Source organism: Aulonocara stuartgranti (genome assembly GCF_965226115.1).
Source record: "Aulonocara stuartgranti genome assembly, chromosome: 2".
Classification (NCBI taxonomy): domain Eukaryota; kingdom Metazoa; phylum Chordata; class Actinopteri; order Cichliformes; family Cichlidae; genus Aulonocara; species Aulonocara stuartgranti.
The window spans coordinates 29,770,801-29,793,151 of NC_138940.1; the positions used below are offsets into that span (position 1 = coordinate 29,770,801).

A 22,351-nucleotide genomic window follows, 5' to 3' on the forward strand; every position below is an offset into this window, starting at 1 on the left:
AGAGATCACACTGATACATTTCGTCCTCTGTGTGACAGTATAAAGTATACAGAGTGAGTTACAGGAATGCAATCTGCGACTTATTGGCACTGCATCCTTTTCTTTTTAAAGTCTGTGAATATTCGAAGGACTTCCAAAGAGGAATGCTTCTCCAGTGCCTTTTTAATTCATTGACCTCAGGACAGAGAAGCAAAATGTTAACATTTAGCTGCCTTTCCTGCCCAAAGCCAGTACACCGTGCGCAGATTTTCATCTTGCCACAGAGGTCACTCGCTTTCAAATAGCACCACCAAAGATCTGGTGCTTTAGTCAGAGCTAATGATGTGGGAGGAAAGTTCAAAACATCACCCAATGCGTTCTTCCCAAAAACCCTTCTATTGTTTTAGAGAAAGCCGCTCTTCCTTTTTGTCGGGAGCAGAAGTGCCAGTGAGCAAAGTGATAGGATGTTAGAGGTCCTGTCAGTGCTTTCTCCGTCTCTCTCCCAGCCATCACTTTACCTTTCCCCCAGCCTCACCCTTTCGATTGATGGTGAGATCACCCTTTGCATAATGGAATCCAGTCTTCCTTCCAGTCCCTCTTCACTCTCGTCAGCTGCTCGCTCTAATTAGATGAGGGTGATTTCAATAAAGTTACCGTCGTCCTCACTCCATTAGTTATATTAACACTCGGATTCCTGCCCCGGAGTTGTCTGTCTATCCTCCGCCTTTCACCGAGGGGGGGGGGCAGTCCTCTTCTTTTCATGGATCTGTGTAACCTAGTTACTGAGGGCCCAGCAGGGGAGGCCAATCAATTAATGAACAAAGGAGACCGCTCACTGAGCAGCAGCGCAAGTCTGGGACTATAAACAGGGCGCTCCCAAAACATGGTCACTGTCAGTTCAGTGCTCAACTGATGGATGTTGTTTTGCTTTGTTGCTTTGCGCGTGTGTAAGTGCGCGTCTGAGAGGACTATTTCAGAGCAGTCCAAAGCAAATGGATACTGTTATCTGTTTGAACACACTGCCAGCCAGACAAAACTCTGCTGTCTATTATTGAGAATGAGAAGTGAAAGATGGGGAAGAATTTGGAACGTTTTTGTTTTTTTTGTCAGGAAAACCCGGAATGCCTTCATCACCATTATGTTTCACCGTATTTGAGACGTGCATAAATGGACGTTGAGCACAAAGCTAACAAATTCTGGGCAAAGGTTAAAAATCCATATTCAGGAGTTCTCCCCCTGGCAACCTTGTGAGCACTGGCAGGTCATCCACCTGTGCTCACAATCTTTCACCACTTTCTCATCCTTCCCCTTTTCTCAATACCTCTTTTCATCCTAGTAAGTCCTCCTTTTTTCACCGCAGCTCACCCTTTAAAAAAAACATCCCTGAGGTCCACCCCTCTTTCTATTCTTTCTTCTCTCCAGCCTCGCAGTCTCTCTGTCATCCCTTTTTTGTTAAATCTGGCTGTTCGTCCCCAGTGTTCCCCTCCCTGGAGTTTCCAGCTCTATCTCCCTGTGTGTGAGATCAGTGAACAGGCTGTTGTAACAAGCTGTTGAATAATGTAAGCACAGGGCTATAGGCCAGTTTCATTTAACCCTTTGATCTCTGATCACACAGTGGGTGAGGTGGACACATCGTAAATGACAGCTCGACAGCAGGGAAAAGCATCCTGGAGGCCGTTTTGCTTCTGTCTTCCTTCAGCCCTTAACTGAAGGCTAAAGTTTCCCCATCCGGGTTTCATTGGCAGTGTCTTTGTAAGCAGAAACACAGTGAGCGTCCTTAGCCTTAGTTATCTTAACATTGATGTATAATTAAAGGGTTAGAAAAGGCAATGCTGAATAATTGATATTGGAGCAAAGATGTCGTGGCATCCTGAACCTCATTGTGCTCAGTGTTTTAACTTGCAGTGCAGATAAAAGATTTACCAGTTTGCTTTCTGGTCATCTACTTCAGCTAGCAGTGTTTCATTGTGGTCAATGCTACACTGTGACTGAGGAGCTACATATATATATATATATATATATATATATATATATATATATATATATATATATATATATATATATATATATATATATATATATATATAGAGATATATATATATATATATATATATATATATATATATATATATATATATATATATATATATATATATATATATAGATATATATAGATGTACTTTTAGGTTTCAAAACAAGGCCACGGAGTGAAAAGTAAAGCATTACCAATTTTTATCAATCAGCTGACCAAGTCATACGTTTCTTAATTCAGAAAGAGAAAGTATTAAGAACATATGGTCACGTTAACCCTTTGTAATCAATACGATTCCTCTCACCTTAAGTGCTTCTACTTAGCTTTTGAGCACCATATCTTGAAGCTTGGGTGTATTGATCTGCCCAGCTGATTGGAAGTTTTCCTTTAGGAGCTATAGTATAGCAGTGGGACTACAAGTGGATGGATCAGTTTACTCCTTCTTACCCCCACTTCCGTCACCACACCTGCCACAGCTAGCAAGAACACACACAAACGGCCCATCTGCGCGTGCAAATCCTCGTGTGTCAGTGCAAGAGGCTGCTTGTGTGCTCAGGAGAGCACACGTCTGAGAGGCGTATTAAATGAGAAATGTGTTACATAGGGTTTATGGTGGCGGCGTGTGCTTGAACCGCATTGACTTGAGCAGCTGCTGGGCCTTATTATGGATCCGTGGCAGGAGACAGATTTTAGATTTTTACAGGGCTAACACACTATATGACAGTCTGCTTTTCCGATTGAGTGCTAGAACTCATAACCCACTGCCGATTAACATCCACGCACTCGTGCAGAAACGTGCACACTTTTACACCCATAAACAACAACAGCAATATACACTCCATTAAATGGTCAAACAGTAGATATGCATGTCTATATAGGATGCTGTTTATCCACAGGTCTGGCAGTGTCTCTCTTCCCACTTACATATGTCTACTTTTCTCTGATTCTCTTCTTTTATCTAACAGATGCTAAAATATAGTTTGGATTTTTAAAGGTGTTCTGGGATTGACCTCGTGCGTAGCCTCAAGCCTCCCCCTTTTGTAAACTGATATACCTCATGTGTGCGTGCGCGTGCAGGCGTGGTGTCACAGTCGGATACACAGCAGCTGTGGAGGAGGCGGTGAAGAGGGGAAATGGGAATAGCCAGCACAGTAGACAGAGCCCAGATAGACCTGTCAGCTCTGTGATACCCACACATGGCTCAGGCTCTCCTCTGGGATGAGACCAGAGCAAGGGAAAGGAAGCGTGACAGGGTGCAGGTAGAGCCGTAAAGCCACGGCAGAGGTGTGGTACGCGCTGCGTAAATTCTTGCTCCCTTTTGTTCACACAGATCAACAGATTCACAAAAATAAGAAGGGTTTAACTACATGAGTGCTAAATATTTTTAGCTTAAGTCTGCAGTCAGTGGTTACAAGCTAATGTTGGGACTGCACATATAGCTGTGAACAGTAAGTTGCACAGCTACCGCAAGTTTGGAGTCCTGCAACTAATTCTGCGTTGCACAGAGGTCTGGAAGCTGGCTTAGCCACTTTAATAAAATAACATAGCTGTGTTAAAGCCACTCCTGTGTAGCTGTTGGCCTGTGTTTGGGATTTATGTCTTGCTGAAATCAAAACCTTCTCTTTATAGTTTCATAACAGAGATTCCCATAGTTCGTTTTTCCCCTTCTTTTGTTGTTGAATTTATTTTACCTTTACCAAATTATGCTGCAAGGAAGCCCCTCCAAGCATGATTCTGCAGGAACCAGGCTTTGTGGATGAAGGATGAGTTATGATGACATCACACTGTTTGGTTTACACCAAACATAGCATTTAGTGTGATAGAAGGGGGGGGGGGGAAGCAAAGCTCATTTTTCTCCTTATTCCAAAAACTATTTCAGCTTTGTTCCAAATTCTCCCACATGCCTTCTGGCAAACGCTAGCTGAGATGGCATCAGTTTTTTTAACAGTGATTTCTCTCTTTTTCAGTCTACCAGAAAACTAGCTGGTAAATCACCCGGGCAACTGTACATTGTCTCTCATCTCTCAGCCATGGAGGCTTGTAGGTTCTTCAAAGTTGCTGCAGACCTCTCGCTTGGCTTCAAAGTAGTGTCCTCCAATGCAGAGATGCTCAGTTTTTGAAGATGGCCATGAATTAAAGTTTTTCAATCACTGGATGGCTTATATAGACGTGTTTAGTATTTCCACTGCTGCTTACCATTTAGTATGTAACACTGCCGGGATTTTTTCTCCCCGGTCCAAAACATGTAACCATTGTGAGAGCTTTTACATTAATATTGACATATGGAGCTAATGCAAAAAAAAGGTCGTGGAATTGCATTCAAATGAACTGCTCACATTTGGTCCTTTTTTCTTCTTCTTTCAATTAAGAAACAAGCAGAGACACTCGTGCTGCCACGTTGGAAAAGCTGGAAGTATCGCTGAGCTTGACTGCGGTCGTGTTTTTTCAAACCGCGGCTGTGGAAGAAAGAATTAGAGAGAAAGAGAGAGGAGAGGAAAAAAAAGTCTCAGGCTCAGTTTCAAGCAACACATAGGATTTGTAATAAGATTCACGACTGGGCCTACAATCCGGTGTGTAGTTATTGTTACTGCGATAAGCCAATCACGAGGCTGAGTGTTTCTCTGCAGTTGGATGTGTCAAGTGTGCGCTGTTTGTTTATGTAAAACATACTGTAGACAAATTTCCACTTCCTTCCATTTATCTGCTGTTCTTGATTGTGCGCTGAAAGCAAGCTGATGATTATGAGTGTGTTTTCTTACGGGGGCGTGGGTGGGATCATATCTGTTTGATCTCGCAGGCAAAAATATGGGCAGCACAACAGAATCTCATCTCTTGTGTCAGCTATTCTTCCGCGCTGCGATATTCTCATGGGAACGCGTTTCTGCTGCGCGAATCACAGACAGATCAGTGCGGGCCGGTTCTTATCTGGACATGAAGGACGGGAAGATGGAAGAGGGAAGGTGTAAAAGTGAGGGAGAGGAAAGGAGACGAGAGAGAGGAAGAGATCCTCTGGGAATCATAATACCTGAAATTTGGGTGGGAGGGCGGCGGCTCTTGAATCTAGCCCATCATCATTTCATAAGCAGGTATTTTACTTGCCCCCCTTTTTTTTGCAGGCCGGGATGCAAGCTCACCTCGGCTGCGTTCCCTCTGTTTCCCCTCAGATTGAGCAGATTAGACAGTTATATTGTTTATGCGAGTGCCACGACTCGTGTAACAGCCTGCCTGGAGATTTTGTTATTAGTTTGATCGCTTTCTTTTCTATTCGTCTGCGGCCATCATGCGCGTTGTTGCCGTTTGATAGCATCTCTGGTTCATGTCAGGTCAGCAGATCTCTTATTGCTGTTCTGCTGCAGGTGGGGAGGTCCTAATAAAACCGTTGTGCTTCAGTCAGACATTCTGCGGGGCACTACGTAGGGTTTTCTCAGCTGAATGGGCATTTGATCAGCAGACCCTGCAGCATCAAACCACGCTGACACTTAAGTGCTGTTGTCTCTACGTTCCCCTTCCACTCAGGAACCCCCGACTCCCACACTCACATTCACGGAGACGTGCGTTATTCGCGAACAGTGCGACTTTCACCTCTGAGTGATGTGTATTGTCTGCATAAAGAGAGACCCGTCAGGGATCTTCAGTTCCCGATGGAGACATCAGGCTGCCCGCCATGCTCTCTTGTCCTTCACTAGCATCCTGAGATGACAGTAGATAAACAATGGGAACAAACAGGCACTCCCACCAGCATTGATCTGGCTGGCTCACCCCTCCCTGCTTTCACCAACAACGCCACATTGATTCCACCTACACTCAATTTATATGAAAGCCCCCCCCCCTCCCAGCCCACCTCCCTTTTCTACCAGGACTGACAAAAATGATAAATGACCAACCCCTTCCTCCCTCTTCCGCCACCTCCCTCTGCCTCACGTTGGCTGTCCGAGGCTCTACAAACCTATTTTCTACCCTCAGAAATCCAATAGAGTGTGCTTGCCTTTTTTCCCCTTTCTCTGAAGTGTAGTTTTTGCCGGTGTGCGGGTTGTTCACCACCTTTGCAGTAATTTCCACACATAAACATGTCACTGGGTATAATTTCAACCCTGCAGGACGCCCATATCCGTGATGTCAGAGCATTAAGGAAGACAAATGAAGGAAATTAATATGCATTTTCAATGGCAGACGCCGTAGGATCGCTTTACCCTGCGGCTAATGCCTCTGATAGTCTGCTGTGTCACTTAAAGAAGTAATCATATGCACAGTTTCCAAAATGATGTCAATTATTTTCTTCTCTTTGGCTTAATCAGACCGTCGTCTCATTATGTAATTATTATCTGGTTAATTTGTCCCCTGTGTAAATCGCACGATCGAGTTTGTGGTTCGACTGTCCATCTTAATACACGTTCAGCTTTTTATACATATTCTTTTTCTGATCCAGTGTCCCCCTATGCCTGTAAATGGGACACGGAGCGTCTATAAATAGATATACTGTGGCACCGAGCTGCTGGTGTGTGCGCGTGTGTGTACTGCTTTTCACATGTTCCGTGGAAGTGATCGAGGCCATTGATGAGGATGCCGGTTCCACTCTCGGCCCCTCCATCCTGCTGCCCAGGGGTGCAATACCATTTCACATCTCACTTAGACCCTTCCCTAATGATCCTTCTCCGCTCAGCCACAGTTTTCCCATGGCTCCCAACTCCGCACTGCTTTTCTCACTGTGAGGTGATCCATTTTACACTTCCCTCTGCTCTCAGATACCCACTGGAAAACTAAAGGAAGGTGGCAGCCAGGTTTGTGAGCCTCCAAGATGAAAATGACTCACGAGTGCCATGTATAATTTATTCCCTGCTCCTCCTGTTTCTTATTCATTTCGGTCTTAATCATTCTCACATATTATAAATGTGTAATCATGCCATTATGCCAACGCCTACTTAGGTTGTCTCCCTTGACGATGATGTTTGTGTTGATGGGATCTGATGTGATCTCTTAAATATAGAAGTCTGAGGGCAGGGTTACCGTCTTCCCATTCTCTCGATAATTGCTCCTAGGTAAAGATTCCACTACCTCGTGCGCATTTGAAGATAATTCCCTCCTTGTCCCGTTACTATGTCAAAGAATAGCATTGCAATCATTTCAATTATGACAGCGCTGGGATCGAGGTCATCGAGTGGGGCCTTGAGAAGTAATTGGAAGGGCATGGGCGAACCGAGGAAAGGCATTTTTCTTCTGCGAAATTGCCTCAGTCTTGGGGACAGTAAATTGAGGTGCTGAAAAATGATGTGATAATTCAGCCACATGGTTTGGTAAGGGGAAATTGTCTGAAAGGCACTTTCTGGAGAATTAGAAGGCAAAACTACATTTCCCTCCCGAGTCCTCTGTCCTTCACGCAGTGGCATGAAATGAATTGATGAGACGGAGGGAGAGGGAAGTGTCGGTGTAAATGTTTGCAGCTAAAATGAAGCTGCCTGCTCGCGCATTCAGATTGGCTGAAGGGTGAGAGGCGGTAGCCCGAGCGAGGATACGGTACTCCGCTCCACACTATTTCACGGCCTAAGCCTTTAATCGCAGCAGCTACAATGAATGCATAAAATGGAATTCAAATTTCAGATTGATTGATTTTATATTGATGAATGCCAAGGCTGGCTTAAGGGGAAAAAGAACTGTGACTGTGGCTTTTTTTAAACGTAACCTCTTTAAGAAGGCGAGTCCTTGCTGCTCTCATGTGCCCGTTTGTTGCTTTTAGATGTGCTTCAAAAGAAATATGAAAAATTCTTGCTTTTTGAAGTTTAATCTCTCTTAAGAAAGGGTAGGAGGCAGAATGCAAATGTGGAAATTTGCTCCGGCTTTGCTATTTACTGCTTGAGACTTGGGCATCTTGTAGCCGCGGACAGTCAGCATTTCGAAAATGTCAGGCTTTTGAGTGAGCCTTCTGAGCGAGCGTCGTGGACATCTCAGTTCTCAAATCAAAAACATGGCTGCCATCCCAGCCTCCCTCCCAATGTACTGTCAAAACTTCACCATAGTGGCTCTATTGTGTCTCATTTCTTAATCCCTTCAAGGTATCTCACACAGTAACAGAGCTGCCATAAGCACATTTGGTGCTGTTTGCAGATTAACAGGATTACAGATTATGGATTACACTAGCGTCATTCTTACCCATTTAACCTTGACGCATGCCCTGCTGAAAAATTTCAGGCCTTTGCAAACACAAGACCAAGTTCAGTGTTAGTGTTTGAACACGATACTTGGCAGTGTTGTCCAGGACTGAACGCAAACAAGCCTATCTACTATTGGAGTGTCTTGTGTGTGTTTGCGTATGTGGTCACACCAGCAGCCCTTCGATGAGGGTCCTATGGATTAGCGCCCTCACTGTTTTTCCTTCGCCACAGCTTCCATGCCTTTGAACGCAACCCAACTCCAGCGTTTCCATGGGAAACGTGCAGTTGCCAAGTCCTGTGGCGATTGAGCGCTGAGGGTCATCGTTTATTTCTGTCTGACAGGAGCAAAGGGGACAGATTGGAGAGGGGACAGCAGGGGGGGGAGAAGAGGGGGAACTGTTGGGTCCTGAGGGGATGTGGAGGGCCTAAATCTCCTTTAAAAGTTTATTTGTCCAAGGGATCGCCTACGGCGGAGTCTGACACTGGTTTGTTGGTGTTAATGTACCGACTGTCCTCGCAAATCCCTCAGACACTTAGTCGTATTCACACTTTAAAAGAAGTGCAGCAGCAGTGTCGGGGAGGGAGGGGAGGGGGCAAAAAAGGGGGGGAGACGTGTGAAGCCGCATATGGTCGACCGTAGCGTTGTTTTTCCAGAGAGTTGTTACAGCTGAGGACTAGCCTCCATCCCCCTGCTCCTCTTTGTCTCTCATTAATCTAGCACTATGGCTCTGGCTTGTTTCCAGCGATGTAGAGCGAGCAGGTTTAAGTGACCACCCACCCTGAGGAAAAGCATCAGTCTGCCCCCGGTGTCACCTGCTAGTGTTTCTGCCTACATTTCACTCTGTCGCCTCGTGTCTATCAGCCGCTCTAAAATAATGAGCAAAGTGCTTTAATTGTAGTTTTCGAAGCGTCGGGATTGATGGTTATACTTTGGGATGAATCTCTCGCTAATTTCTCTTGTCTTGTACGAGTTGATCAACTTGTCCTTTCATTTGCTATTGTCTTTCATTTTTTCCTTTCTTACTACTCTGGTCTGCCACCTCTATTTAGGGAGGCTTTAGTCCACATGTGCAATTACAGAGTTCATATTTGGTCTGAGCTCTTTCCATCACCAAGAATGAAAAGGTTGGCTATGGGATCTGCGTTAGTCTCCTACTGCCGCTCCTTTATGCATGAGTTAGGACTCTGGCAGACTGGAACACCATGGTGTCTGTTAACCCTTTTGGCTTCTCTTCACCTTACCCAATATGTCTGCTGGCTATACCTCTCATCAGCTTCTGCAAAGCATGAAATATTCATGTCCCCCTTGCTTTCTCCCTCTGCATTTTTGAATCTAGTATTTTGAAGAAAGGAGCACAGGCACGTTTCCAGCTCTATCTCGGCCTCTTCCAAGGTATACGTAGCACATTAGGTGAGATGGGCATGCAGACATTTTGAGATCCATTAGCCATTATTCGGTTTAGGTGCTTTATCTTCAGCCCCATCATGGTCTAATGTATTGTACTCTCTATTTAACGGGTCTGACCTCACTGCTTCGCACTCAAGGCCTTGAGATTTCCCTTTATTTGTGTCTGCTTCTCTCACTCCGCCTCTCAGGCCTTCTCTTTCTCTCTGCCTTCTTCCTTTCTTCAGCTGTAGCTCACTGCATCGCAGTGTGAAGGTCAACATTGGGAGGCGGTCATCTCTACTGTGATTTGGGCAAGAAATGTGGTTTCCTGTGAGTCTGCTCAGTCTTTCCGCGCTGCCATTAGATCTGCTTCCAAGCCATGTTAACAGTGTCATTAAAGTCACAGCAGTGCTTATTGTCTCCCTGCAGACACGGCCAAAGATAGCATGTCTTCAGTCTGATTACACATTAACAGGAATTGACTTTAATATAGCTCTGATCGGGGCAGGCCACTATGGCTGGAAATGGAGAAATCTGAAAATATATACATCATTAGAAGGTTTATCATTTGGGGAGGAAACATTTTACTAATTAGCGTTCAACCAAACCGGTTAGGATTAATTTGTTTCTCTTTTTTGTTTCTTCCTGTTTTAAAAACAAATCTTTTGGCATTTGACTATTCGTCAGAACAAAATAAATCTTTAGTGTCCATGTTCTTAATAGACCACTATAAATGTGTTACTTTGTTGTTAAATCTACATTGTTGTTTCTCTTATCACAAATATTCTTGTGTATTTCAATGTTTCTTCCTGCATATCTGCTGACATACGCTCACCGGCCAGTTCATTAGGTACACGTTGGACCCCCTTTTGCCTTTAAAACTGGAAGCACTCCTCAGAGATTTTGGTCCATATTGACATGACAGCATCACACAGCTGCTGCTGAATTGTCAGCTGCACGTCCGCGATATAAATCTTGTAATGTAGATTCCTCCACATCCCAGAGGTGCTTTATTGGATTGACAATCTGGTGATTGTAGGGGTCATTTGAGTACAGTGAACTCATTGTCATGTTCAAGAAAGCAGTTTGAGATGATTTGAACTTTGTGAAATGGTGTCTTATCTTGCTTAAAGCAGCCATAAGTAGACTGCTTCACTATGCATAAAGGGATGGACATGGTTGGCAACAATACTGCCAAGAAAATAATCCCACACTTTTACTGCAATCAGCAGCCTGAACCAATACAAGGCATATATCCGTGCTTTTATGTTGTTTATGCCAAATTCTGACCCCACAATCTGAATGCTGCTGCAGAAATCAAGACTCATTTTTTTCTGTTCTTGTCTGATATGATTGATACCCGTTGTGGTCTTCTGCTGCTGTCGCCCATCTGCTTCCAGGTTGGATGTGTTGTGTATTCATCGATCTTCCTCTGCATACCTTTGTTGTAACAAGCAGTTATTTAAGTTGCTGTTCCCATCTTATCAGCTCACAGCAGCCTGGCCATTCTCCTCTGACCTCTGGCATCATGGCATTTTTCTCCCAGAGAGCTGCCACTCACTGGATATATTCTCTGTAAACTCTAGCGATGGTTGTGCGGGAAATTTCCAGTAGATCAGCAGTTTCTGAAATACTCAGACCAGCCCATCTGGCACCAACAACCATACCACATTTAAAGTAACTTAAATCACCTTTCTTCTCCATTTCAATAGTAAGTTTGAACTTCAGCCGGTATTCGCAATCATGCCTCTATGCTCATTGAACAAAACAACTTAGAGCTAGCTGCTTATTTAGTTTAATGTCCAATAGTACATTAAACTAAATAAGGTGAGCATATGCCAAAAGGCATATGCTCACCTTATTTAAAAGGAGGAAAACTATAAACTTACTATAATTTAAAACTAGGAACTCACTGTGGTGAGGTGAAAAGATACTACAACAGAGGACAAGGGGGGACAGCAAGTATATCTACACAGGAGGGTGATGGGGGGAGTGGAAACAGCTGCGGAGAATGAGACACCGTTAAACCAAATCACAGTGAACAAGACAAAGGAAGCAAAAGTAAAAACAAAGCACCAGGACTACAAACTCTCAAAGTAAAACAGGAACTGATGACTTAATGAGGAAAACATCATACACGAGACATGAATAAACTAAATGCAAGAGGCTTGACACGGGAGGGAGGAAAAGAGAACTAGACTAAATTCGCTAGGAGAAGGAATACAAGACATAATCTAAACCTCACACAACCCTGAGATCTCAATATATATCGAGTAAATAAACAAAACTAGAAAGTCCAAAAACTCAAATGCTGGGAAAACAAACCCATGACCATAAAACCATAACACATCATCGTGATACAATTTTAAGATCAAGTGAATAAGGTTTGTTGATTAATATTCTGGTCCTCATTATTGAAGCCATGTAGATTTCTGAAGCATCTTGACGCTGAGAAATCTAAAAAGAAAACTGTGCTTCTTTACAGTGGTAATAGTTGTCACCCTGGTCATGTCCTCTGCTTCACTGTTTCCATCAGGAGTCACTTCCTGTGGCTAATCATACTTTGATATGCTGTGGCACGAACTCTGGCTCCATAAGAAAGGAACAAACAAGGTACCCGGGGATCTTCAAGCAACCAGCTCTGTTGGTTTTTGTCTGCACCGCTGTGATATATTCTCTGAACACCCACTGTTTTTTTTCACGGCCTCTCTTTACATTAGTCTCTGCATCCCCATGAAGGGAGAAGTTGGACACGACTCAGAGAAAAAAGACGTGCAATTTCTTCCACAGATCTTGCAGGAGGCAGATTTAAGGCATCCTGTTAAGCTTAGCTGGAAGGATAGCCGGGGCAGAGACACTTGCCAGACCTTGATTCTCATTAAAAGGACACCGGATGCACTTGATTTTCTCCACTTTGGAATTCCGTTTGAGCCGAGCTCAGCGCGGCCACTTGTGTATTTTTGACGTTACTGCTTACTTTTAATTAAACCTAGGTTTATCGGGTTACCAATAAACCCTTTAATGGCATTATTACATCTACTTTATGTCCCCTTTGTGTCTTGCTGGGTTTCGTGGTCACTGTTTAATGTCTTCGGGTTGAGGGGTATGTGTCTCTAATGCAGCATCTATGGTTTTTACACAGGGATGTGTGCACGGTGCAATAGCTCTTCCCGCTTAATGGTCAGACCATTTTCCATGCAAAGGTAATGATGCTCCATCTCATTTCTCCACCAGGAGACTTAATGGAGAAATGATGTTTTTGTAAGTGACTCGCTCATACCATTCTCATGCTGGATGCTTTACTTTTCACACTTGGCTTGATGGAGGTTGCCTAAAGGGCTGGTATATTATGTTAGGTCTGCTGAGGGTATGGAAATGTATATAGAGTGTGATAAGGGATTTTTTCCAAGAGTAAAGGATCCTTTTGTTGCCAGGTCTGTCTGTCACTCCCATCCACTCCTCTGCTCTTGGATCGCTTCCCTTCCATCGGCTTGTTTTTCCTTTCTTCTCTCCGTTTTGGTTCCGATACTGTGCGGATTTGAGAGAAATAGAAGGCGAATGTCCCCATGGGTGATGGCTTCACTTGCACGCAGTCACACAATTCTGAGCTGAACTGGGAATTGGCTCACCCTGAAGCTTTGTCACTCAAATTTTGCCTATTGATTGTGTGGAGGCTGCGTGAGCGGGTGATTTGTGTGTGTGTGTGTGTGTGTGTGTTATGTTTGCACACACAGGGGTTAGGCGTGTGTGTGCGTGTGTGTAGGGGAAAACTGGCAGCTCTTACTTTGTGTAGGTGAATGCAAGGACTACTTTGGAGTGAACTTTTGGAGTGCTGGCACTGCCAGTATGCAACATCTCCCACACACGGCTAATCCCACTCAACAAAAGAACGTGATATGCTGTTTGTTCTATAGGAGCTGATGCTTGTGCTGTTAGATTTTAACGCTATTTCCTTCTGTCTTGCCGTTTTTCTAGGTCAGGAGATTTAATCCTGGGGGAATGCTGTTGAGATGACCTGCGTGGCCTTTGTTTCCTCAAGAGATTATTCTCCAATCAAAAGAGTGGAGCAAAATCGAGCCAGGACATGCTTGACAGGTTTACATGATGGACAGGTGATGGAGTCTTCCATCATCTTTCTCCACCAGTGACTCGGCCTGCCAGCTCTCCCCGCGAGGCATAAGTGTGTACCAGCAGTCCAAGGCCCCTTATTTGTTTGCCATGGTGACATAAGCAGTGCTGCAATATGAGGGAGAACCAAAACCGCCTCATTTCTTTCTCCAGTAGCTCCTGCAGCTGCTATCTTAATGCTTCTTATATTTAGCTCCATAACAAGGCTGACCTTGCTCTGAGAATCCCCTGCTCGCTGTCCTCTATCCACACCGAGAGAGAGACTGTCCCCCAAGGTGTGCTGCTGAGCCGGCGCGGCAGAGCGGTGTGGCGTGAGACGATGCTGGGATGTGTGACCCGCCTCCGTCGGCAGGTCCGTCTCCTCCCCCTGCAGACCTCGCTGATACTTCTCTTCCTCTTCTGCACCGTCAGCGTCTTCATCTCAGCCTACTTCCTATATGGCGTCAAGCGGGAGCTGGAGCCATCAGGAGGGGGTGTATCCGGAGCCGAGGGAGCATCTGCCGACACCGATGACCCAAGGGTCACTCCATCCCGACTGCTGCCTTTGCGGCCTGTCTCAGGGGGCCCTGGGGCAGATCCCGGAGGGACAAGGACAGAACCTGTTGTCCTGGTGTTTGTGGAAAGCCAATATTCTCAACTGGGGCAGGAGATTGTGGCCATTTTGGAGTCTGGCCGATTCAGGTACCGGACTGAAATCTCTCCTGGCAAAGGGGACATGCCCACATTGACGGACAAAGAAAAGGGGCGTTTTACACTTGTTATTTATGAGAACATTCTCAAGTATGTCAACTTGGACGCCTGGAACCGAGAGCTGCTGGACAAATACTGTGTGGAATATGGAGTAGGCATCATTGGCTTCTTCAAGGTTAGGACAACACCACACTCCTTCTGCCTCCCCCTTTCTCTCCCCTCTCTCACTCACACCTTCTGCCCTGTCCATCTGGCTCCACCGTCTCTAAGGAGATGGGATTCACAGAGTTGGAAAGACCTGCCTGGTTCAATATCACTCTGTCCCACGGCAGTGTCTTCTGTCTCTCTTATGTTCTCTGTATCAATGTTTTTCTTTATTCTGCAATCTGGCCTTCTTCTCTTTTCTTCCTCAGTGTCTTATTTCTCTGCTTTGTTTTAACCTACACATGCATTCCCCAGCCTCCTTCTCCCTCTGTGTTTCTCTCATGCTCTCTCCTTTTTCCTCTAGATCAGTAAATCCGTAGATGCTTATGTTTGCCCAAGGCCAGCTTTTTTTTTCTTTCTTCTAAGGTGTTATGGTTTTAATCACCATTTCTGAGCCATGTACAGAAGATCTAGAGATGTAGAAGAAATTTTAGGCAGGTCATGGTTTCCTGGCAGAATTTACCACAAGGAGAAAGAGAAAGCAACCAGTACACTTACACATCTGCATGATTGATGTCGTTGTCCCGTTTTGGCCTTTCCTTGATGGATATCAGCGAGTTTGTTACATACACATGAAGTCCACTACAGACGCAGATGCATTGCTTCTAATTAGACTCCAGCTGTACAACAGTGGACTTGCATCTGCTCTGCATCTGTAATTAGCTTTGGCTACTTTTTTCATGTAGCCCTACAAAGTTTATTTGGATTATTTGTGATTTACAACTCTGTGTTGTTTACAGTTAAAACTCTACAGGGTTCACATGACCGTGAACACGAGTAGCATGTCTCCAGAGTTTTGCACACTGTAGAATTTCCCGTATAGCAAACATGATATGGTATGTTTTTGGTCATGTGTAGTCTGTGCAGAATAAAATAGTTGTTTTTTTAAATGAAATAAAATATTTCGACTGATATAGTGGCTGATATTAGCCATTTGCCAATATATCGATATTGTTTTCTCATATTAATAAAGACTCATAAATAACTACATCTAACAACTGTTAGGGAAATCATAAAAATTCTGTGTATTAGTGAGGCTTCATCTCCTTCATAAAGCACGCCTGATATATGGAAAAGGAAATTGATGTTGCATGTGTGCTTGTTTATTTTTCTACATATTAGGTGCTGATAAGATAAAATACAAAGAAAAATAAATACAATTAGATAGTTAAGCATTGCAATAGTTGTTATCTACAGCCTCGGGGTAATTTAACTCCAAATGATGCGGGGCAAAAGAAGCCAGAATGAACGAATGGTTAAAGAAAATCAGCTGATTTGTTTTTTATTAGATTTTTAAAACTACTAAATATGATCAGAGATGTAACGTATAGTTTGCACACATGAATGGGAAAAACGGTGACGTGACACCACGCAGTTTGTGTTAGTGTCAACTTTTCTCGCTAACACCCACGCGCTGTTTTGTATTTCTAAAGGAAGACTTAAGTTGTGCAACATGAAGTGACTGTAAGTAATCATACAGCAAATCAAGCGAATACACTTTTTGTCACGTGTAGTCTGCGGAGAATAAAATGCTCCTTTTCAATGAAATTCATTAGTATTTGTATCACTTTCTTCATATTAGTTTCTGATAAGATGTGATGAAAAGAAAAATCAATTAGATGACATGGGTAATCACTTTATTTACATCCACAGCCTCGAGGTAAATGAGTGTAACAAATGAACGTTTCTTTAGATATAATCACCATCATGTGGACACTGCACAGTGTATATTAGTGTTAATGTTTCTAACTAACACCCAAACACTGTGTTGAAATTCTAAGGAAGAGTTATGTTGAAGTGCAAGATGAAGTAAGAGAGAATCAGGGAATGGCAAGTTTTGGCGGGGAAATTTCATTAAGCCTTTGCTGAAGTCTCAGTCTCAGAGTCTTTGAGAACACAGCAGGAGGTTATTCATTTTGACTGCAATCTCAGGGCATAGCAGATTGAGCATAGCAGGTAGAAGCTGCCTCATGCCTTCACGTTTGAGCAGGCCTGACATTCCTTATTTCACACATGACTGGAGAAATTGGGGAATTATTTCCAATGCATTTCTGTCTTCATCACTCCAGTGTATGATGAATCTGTGTGATTTCTCTCTCGTCTCTGTCTCTCTGTGTTGATCAGGCCAATGAAAACAGCCTGCTCAGTGCACAGCTGAAAGGCTTCCCCCTCTTTCTTCACTCTAACCTGGGTCTGAAGGACTGCACGGTCAACCCCAAGTCCCCGCTTCTCTTTATCACTCGATCTGGGCAGCCGCTGCCAGGTCCTCTCCCCGGAGATGACTGGACCGTCTTTCAGTCCAACCACTCGACATACGAACCCGTGTTACTGGCCAAGACCCAATCAGCTGAGAGCGTCGCGTCGATGGGGCAGAATGCTGCTCTGTTGCCGTCAGTGGTGCAGGACCTGGGGCTTCACGACGGCATCCAGAGGGTCTTGTTCGGCAACAATCTGGCTTTCTGGCTGCACAAGCTGGTGTTTGTGGACGCTGTGGCCTTTTTGACAGGGAAGCGACTCTCGCTTTCTCTGGAGCGCTACATCCTTGTGGATATAGATGACATCTTTGTGGGCAGAGAGGGTACCCGCATGAAGGTGCCTGACGTAAAGGTGAGTTTGTGTTTCAAAGTGCTAAAAAAAAGAAAAACATCTTCTCAGAATAGTAACTGAACCCACTTATCTATTCATCAGCCGCTGTTTTTCAACAGCCCTTTGCTGGAAAATAAAAAATTGCCTCACACATAGCATGTTCTACCCTCTGCCAGTCATACAGAAACCCCTTCTTCTCACTCCTCTACTCCTTTTGAATGCATTCGTCCCAGTAGGCTGCTCAAAGCTGACAGGCCCCACTGCTCACACTGTCACAGAAGCTCCACAGCAATGAATATTTCAGGGGCCCAGAGACATACAAAGAATGTTGAAAAGCTCCTTGCTTGCGTCCCCTCAGAGCAGAACAGGCTCGCCTCACATGTGGAGGCAGAGGGTATGAGAAAAAGTTATGGAAGAGGCATCAAGGCCCCCCTCACTGGCAGCGCAGCAGCTAGCTTTTAGAGACGCATCACACCCTGACATGATGGAGAAATCTGAGCGAGAGAGAGGGGGTGTGCACTGGGAGCCTCATCCAGCACGGAGATCAAATGAAACAAACACCCGAATCAGAGGAGAGCAAAATATCAAACAGAATGGAGGAGAGGAGTGAGGCAACTGGGAGTGGATGCTGGATGTTTACCGAAAGAAACTTTCAGAATAAAATATGCATGTGGGCACAAGACCGAACGGGTGTTCGCGCTTTCTCATTAATGCGCTCGTGCACCGGTTTCAGCGCATCGTGTATTGACTCACCCTCCTCTCCTCCTACTGTTTCAGGCCCTGCTGGAGACACAGAGGGAGCTGCGCACCCATGTGCCCAACTTCACCTTCAATCTGGGCTTCTCAGGGAAATTCTTTCACGCTGGTGAGATGCAACCCGACGAGAACTTTTGCCAGTTGCTGAGATAAACTAAAATAAATAAAACTTCAAGCTGGTGAAGTCGTGATTCATATTCTTTAATTTTGCTTCTCCTCTCTGTCCTCTCTGTCATGCCCTGACTTTGTCCATTTCCTGCTTCTCATTTCTCAAATGCTTCCTTCTAATATTTGAACTCTGTCTCTCCCTTTGCCTTGCTGACTTTCATTTCCTCTCCCTGTCATCACTCGCTCCATTTTACCTTTGCCTCTTCTTTGTCATCTCCCATTTTTATATCTTCAATTTCCTCATAACCCACCGCCCCTCATTTTTGCGCTAACCCCGTTCATCTCCCTCCATCTCCCCCTCTTCCTTTCCCATGCTATTCTCTCTTACGTCCAGGATCTGATGAGGAGGACCTGGGAGATGACCTGCTGCTTTCCTATGTGAAGGATTTCTGGTGGTTTCCTCACATGTGGAGCCACATGCAGCCCCATCTATTTCATAACCAGTCCGTGCTGGCCGAGCAGATGTTGCTCAACAAGAAATTTGCCATGGTGAGTCAGCTTGGGGGTAAAGGTCACATCGCTGTTTTGAGTAAACACAGTGATCGGCCTTATCTTTTGCATATCCTGCTGTTTTGATTTAAATAGGCAGTCTCGGACGAGCTGGTGACGTTTTTGCAAGTAAAAAAACCCAAAAACAATAAAGATTGAAGCTCACTTCAGTTAGCGGCACACGTGCCTCGAGCAGCTGTTTTGTCTGTAATACAAAAGGGCATCTGGTGCATCTGTGCCTGTAGCCAAAAAAAAGTCTTGCGTTGTTTTGATTAAGAATGCAAAACTAGTGCAATTTTAATCAGATGTGAAGATTCGGACCTGCATGTCTTCTGTGCAAGAAGACGCTGTGGAAGTAGGCTTGCTGAGGCGTCGTTCGGCTCTTATCTAATATCTCGCTGTGGCTGCTCTTTCCTTCCTCACTGCTCGCTCACTCACTCCTCAAACAGAGACGCATAAAAATGAACTTGTTCAAAAAGAATGATTTCCATCTCCACTAACAATGTTAGCACGTGCGACGCATCTTCTATGACCCCTTTAACAGTTAAAAAACAAGTCTAAGATTTAACTGCACAGCAGCAACGGGAAATTATAGGTTTGGTAGAGCTCTTAAATGGTGTAATATGAGCAACAGAACAGCGAGCCCGTTATTAGTTGCATAAATTTGCACACGCTGCATTGTTTTCCTGTGAATTCCTTCTGCTTATACAGTCAGTGTGAATACAGCAAAGAAAACGCAGACACCCTTTTCAAATTCAGACAATTCTCAATATCCCCAGAGCTTGACGGGTGTCGTTAAACCTCGCCTCGTTTTCTTTTTCATCCCCAGGAGCAGGGGATCCCCACTAACATGGGCTACGCGGTGGCTCCTCACCACTCGGGTGTTTACCCTGTGCACATACAGCTGTACGACGCCTGGAAGAAGGTGTGGGGCATCAAGGTGACCAGCACAGAAGAGTACCCGCATCTAAAGCCTGCTCGCTTCCGGCGAGGTTTCATCCATAGCGGCATCAGTGTAAGGCAACTTTTCATACACCCAGGCATTCGAAAAAGCCTCGTTATCTTCTTACCTCTGGCTTGTTAGCTTTCTCTCCACTTGGCTTCTCAACATCCATTACCTTCTGAGCCAATAATCCCTTTCAGGGGGCTCTTCTACTATTTATCTTCTACTATTTACATATTTTATCACTCCCCCCTCCTCCTTCAGTTCTTTTATATTTATTCCTCTCTTATGACCAACTCTCTTTTCAACCTGTTCTTTTGCCCCTCATCTACTGCTCTCAGCGTGCCCGCTTTTCCTAGATGATAATTGTGATGACAGTGTTATTATTTTCCATCTTTGGAATCAGGAGTCCTGCAAAAGGCCAGTCCTGCTTGGTTGTATTTCCTATCGAGTGCCAAATGATAATGTAGTCAAGTGAACCAGTCTTGCATGAGACACCTGTCTAGGTTGCGCTGCCTAGGAGGCCTCAGCAGCATAATGGAGACTGACATCCTTGGCAACAGCATAGCGAGTGTCTGCATACAGCAATCATTGAAATGTCAGCACTCCCTCCTCAAAAAAAAAAACCAGAAAGAAAAATACACTTGACTTTATTCAGCTTCGGATCCGAGTTGGTGCTGAAGAGAGCAAAATTAAAGATGAATAGAATACATTCAGGAGGTTTTAAAAGGTGGGTGGGTGAAGGGGGGATCTTATCCATTTCTTTCCCAGGTTGACCTTCACTGCTGATAAGAGGCAGTGCAGCCTCAGTCCAGTTGCTTTGTAGTGCTGGCATTCAGTCAGCCTGTGTGGTCCCACAGTTCTGTTCCTGTCCTTGAGATAGAGCAGTCTGAATGGACAGTCTCCACTGCTTACTGATGATTGATATTCAGTTCCCCTGACACTCCAAACTGTAAACGCATTTCCATGAATTTCCATATAGACTCGGAGTGAATAAGAGGTTTGCCTTGGCTAGATGAGCTGCATAATATGAATGTTATTGGAAGCAAACAATGTGTGGGGTAACTGCTTGGAGTACTGACAGCTTCGCTCTGCTCTCAGCAGAGGGCTGATGGTGTGTATTTATTTGTGACAATGCACTTCTCATGATCCTTTTTTTTTTAACGTGAGTGTGTAACTTCATTCCCTTTTTGTTTCCTCGCTCTTGGTTTGGTGACTTTGTGTTTTTGTTCGTGTCGCAGGTGCTGCCCAGACAGACCTGTGGTCTTTTCACGCACACTATCTTCTACAAAGACTACCCGGGCAGTCCGAATGAGCTGGACAAGCTCATCAATGGTGGAGAGCTCTTCCTCACTGTTCTTCTGAACCCCGTGAGTCAATTACACATCCGCACAGCACCTCGATAGTCTTGCGAGCTTGGAAAAACCGTTTTACTGATGAAATTTAAACGAGGGATGGGACAATGACTAGTCGGTGAGTCACACAGGGATGTCTGCATCAAGCGCACTCTTTTTTTTTTACTCTGCTGCGAAAGCTTCTGTCGCTGGAGCAAAAACAGTGTTGAGAATTCGTTGTGTTTGTCAGCATGTTTTGTTTGAGATGATATAAATTGAGAACTGGGGCAGCATGCTCTAATATTTAAAGTCTATTATACTGTATAGTGATAGTAATGAATGTCAGAGTCATTCATCTGTGATTAATATGTTTATTTTTATTTTTTTAATAATGTAGTGCAAAAGTCTCGAACCACCCCTCATTTCTTTATATTTTGCTAGGAAAATGCAGTAAAGCATAAATGGAAAATAGTATCCGGGGCAAAACCACAGTTTGTACAATTTGAAAACATGCGGAGGTCAAATTTTAGACTGACCACATCAGGCAAAACATTGTTAGGCAAGCTCTGTTGTCATCTTTTTTTATGTAGTTTTCAGGAAAAGCTCTCCAGGCTTCTCGAAAGACATTCAAAGCTCATTTTGGGGTGTTGGCTGTGTTTTGCTATGTCCTTTGTTAAAATGTTCCCACACTGTTTCAATAATATTGAGGTCTGGACCAATCCATGACTGATAGTGCTGCATTTTTTGTTTTTGTTTTTCTGACCGTTTACTGCATTGGTCCATTCGTTTGCGTTTCTTGTCATGCTGAAAAGGGAAGCTGTTGCCAATCAGATGCTTTCTGGATGCTATCACATGGTGGATCCAAATCTGTCGATACATTTCTGTGTTCATAGTTCACTTTTGACAAGAGCCCAGCCCCTCGAACCATGACAGAGTCTCCATTGTGTTGGGCTCCTGACCCCCTCCGTACGTCTCAAGAGTGATTTGAAATTAAAAAAAATTATGTTTCAGTTCATCACCCTGTAAGACCTTTTGTCACCTTTTTTCAGTTCAGTTCTTGGGTAATTTTGCTTACCATTTTTGCTTACCACTTCTTCTTTTGTCTTTCAGTTATCTAGTTTCCTTAAACTGTTTTGTTATGTTTTGCTTTGGGGTTTTCAAAGAACACACTGTACACTGTGGTGAGGTATGCCGATAGCTCTTTGGAAATCACATTTGTGTTGCAAGAATACTATTTTACATGTGTAAAACTCTTTTATCTTGCACATTTTTGCACAAAGTAACAAAGTGCCTGAAGATGCACTTCAAAACTGCTAAGTTGCCTTATGTTATGTGTAGGCTCGACTGGTTCATCACTTGAGTTCGGGGCCTTTTTGTGCTTGAATGATTCATAGGTCAGTGTTTAGTGTCATTCCTCTGAGAACATTCCTCTGATAATGGTAAGAAAAAGTGAAAGACCTTCATAAAACCTTGCAATGAAATCTGGCTACTTGGAAGCAAAATATTTTT

General features: G+C 44.2%; 1 protein-coding gene across 1 annotated transcript in view; it reads left to right on the top strand.

Annotated features, from left to right (window-relative positions):
• LOC309687554 (bifunctional heparan sulfate N-deacetylase/N-sulfotransferase 1-like) overlaps positions 1–22,351 on the top strand; it is a 47,347-nt gene that overhangs the window by 18,269 nt on the left and 6,727 nt on the right. Inside the window, 6 exon segments of the mRNA XM_082502610.1 lie at positions 13,520–14,537; positions 16,691–17,173; positions 17,930–18,017; positions 18,411–18,565; positions 19,395–19,580; positions 20,750–20,878. Of these exon segments, the coding sequence (XP_082358736.1) occupies positions 13,992–14,537; positions 16,691–17,173; positions 17,930–18,017; positions 18,411–18,565; positions 19,395–19,580; positions 20,750–20,878 (1,587 nt within the window). The 5' untranslated portion in view covers positions 13,520–13,991.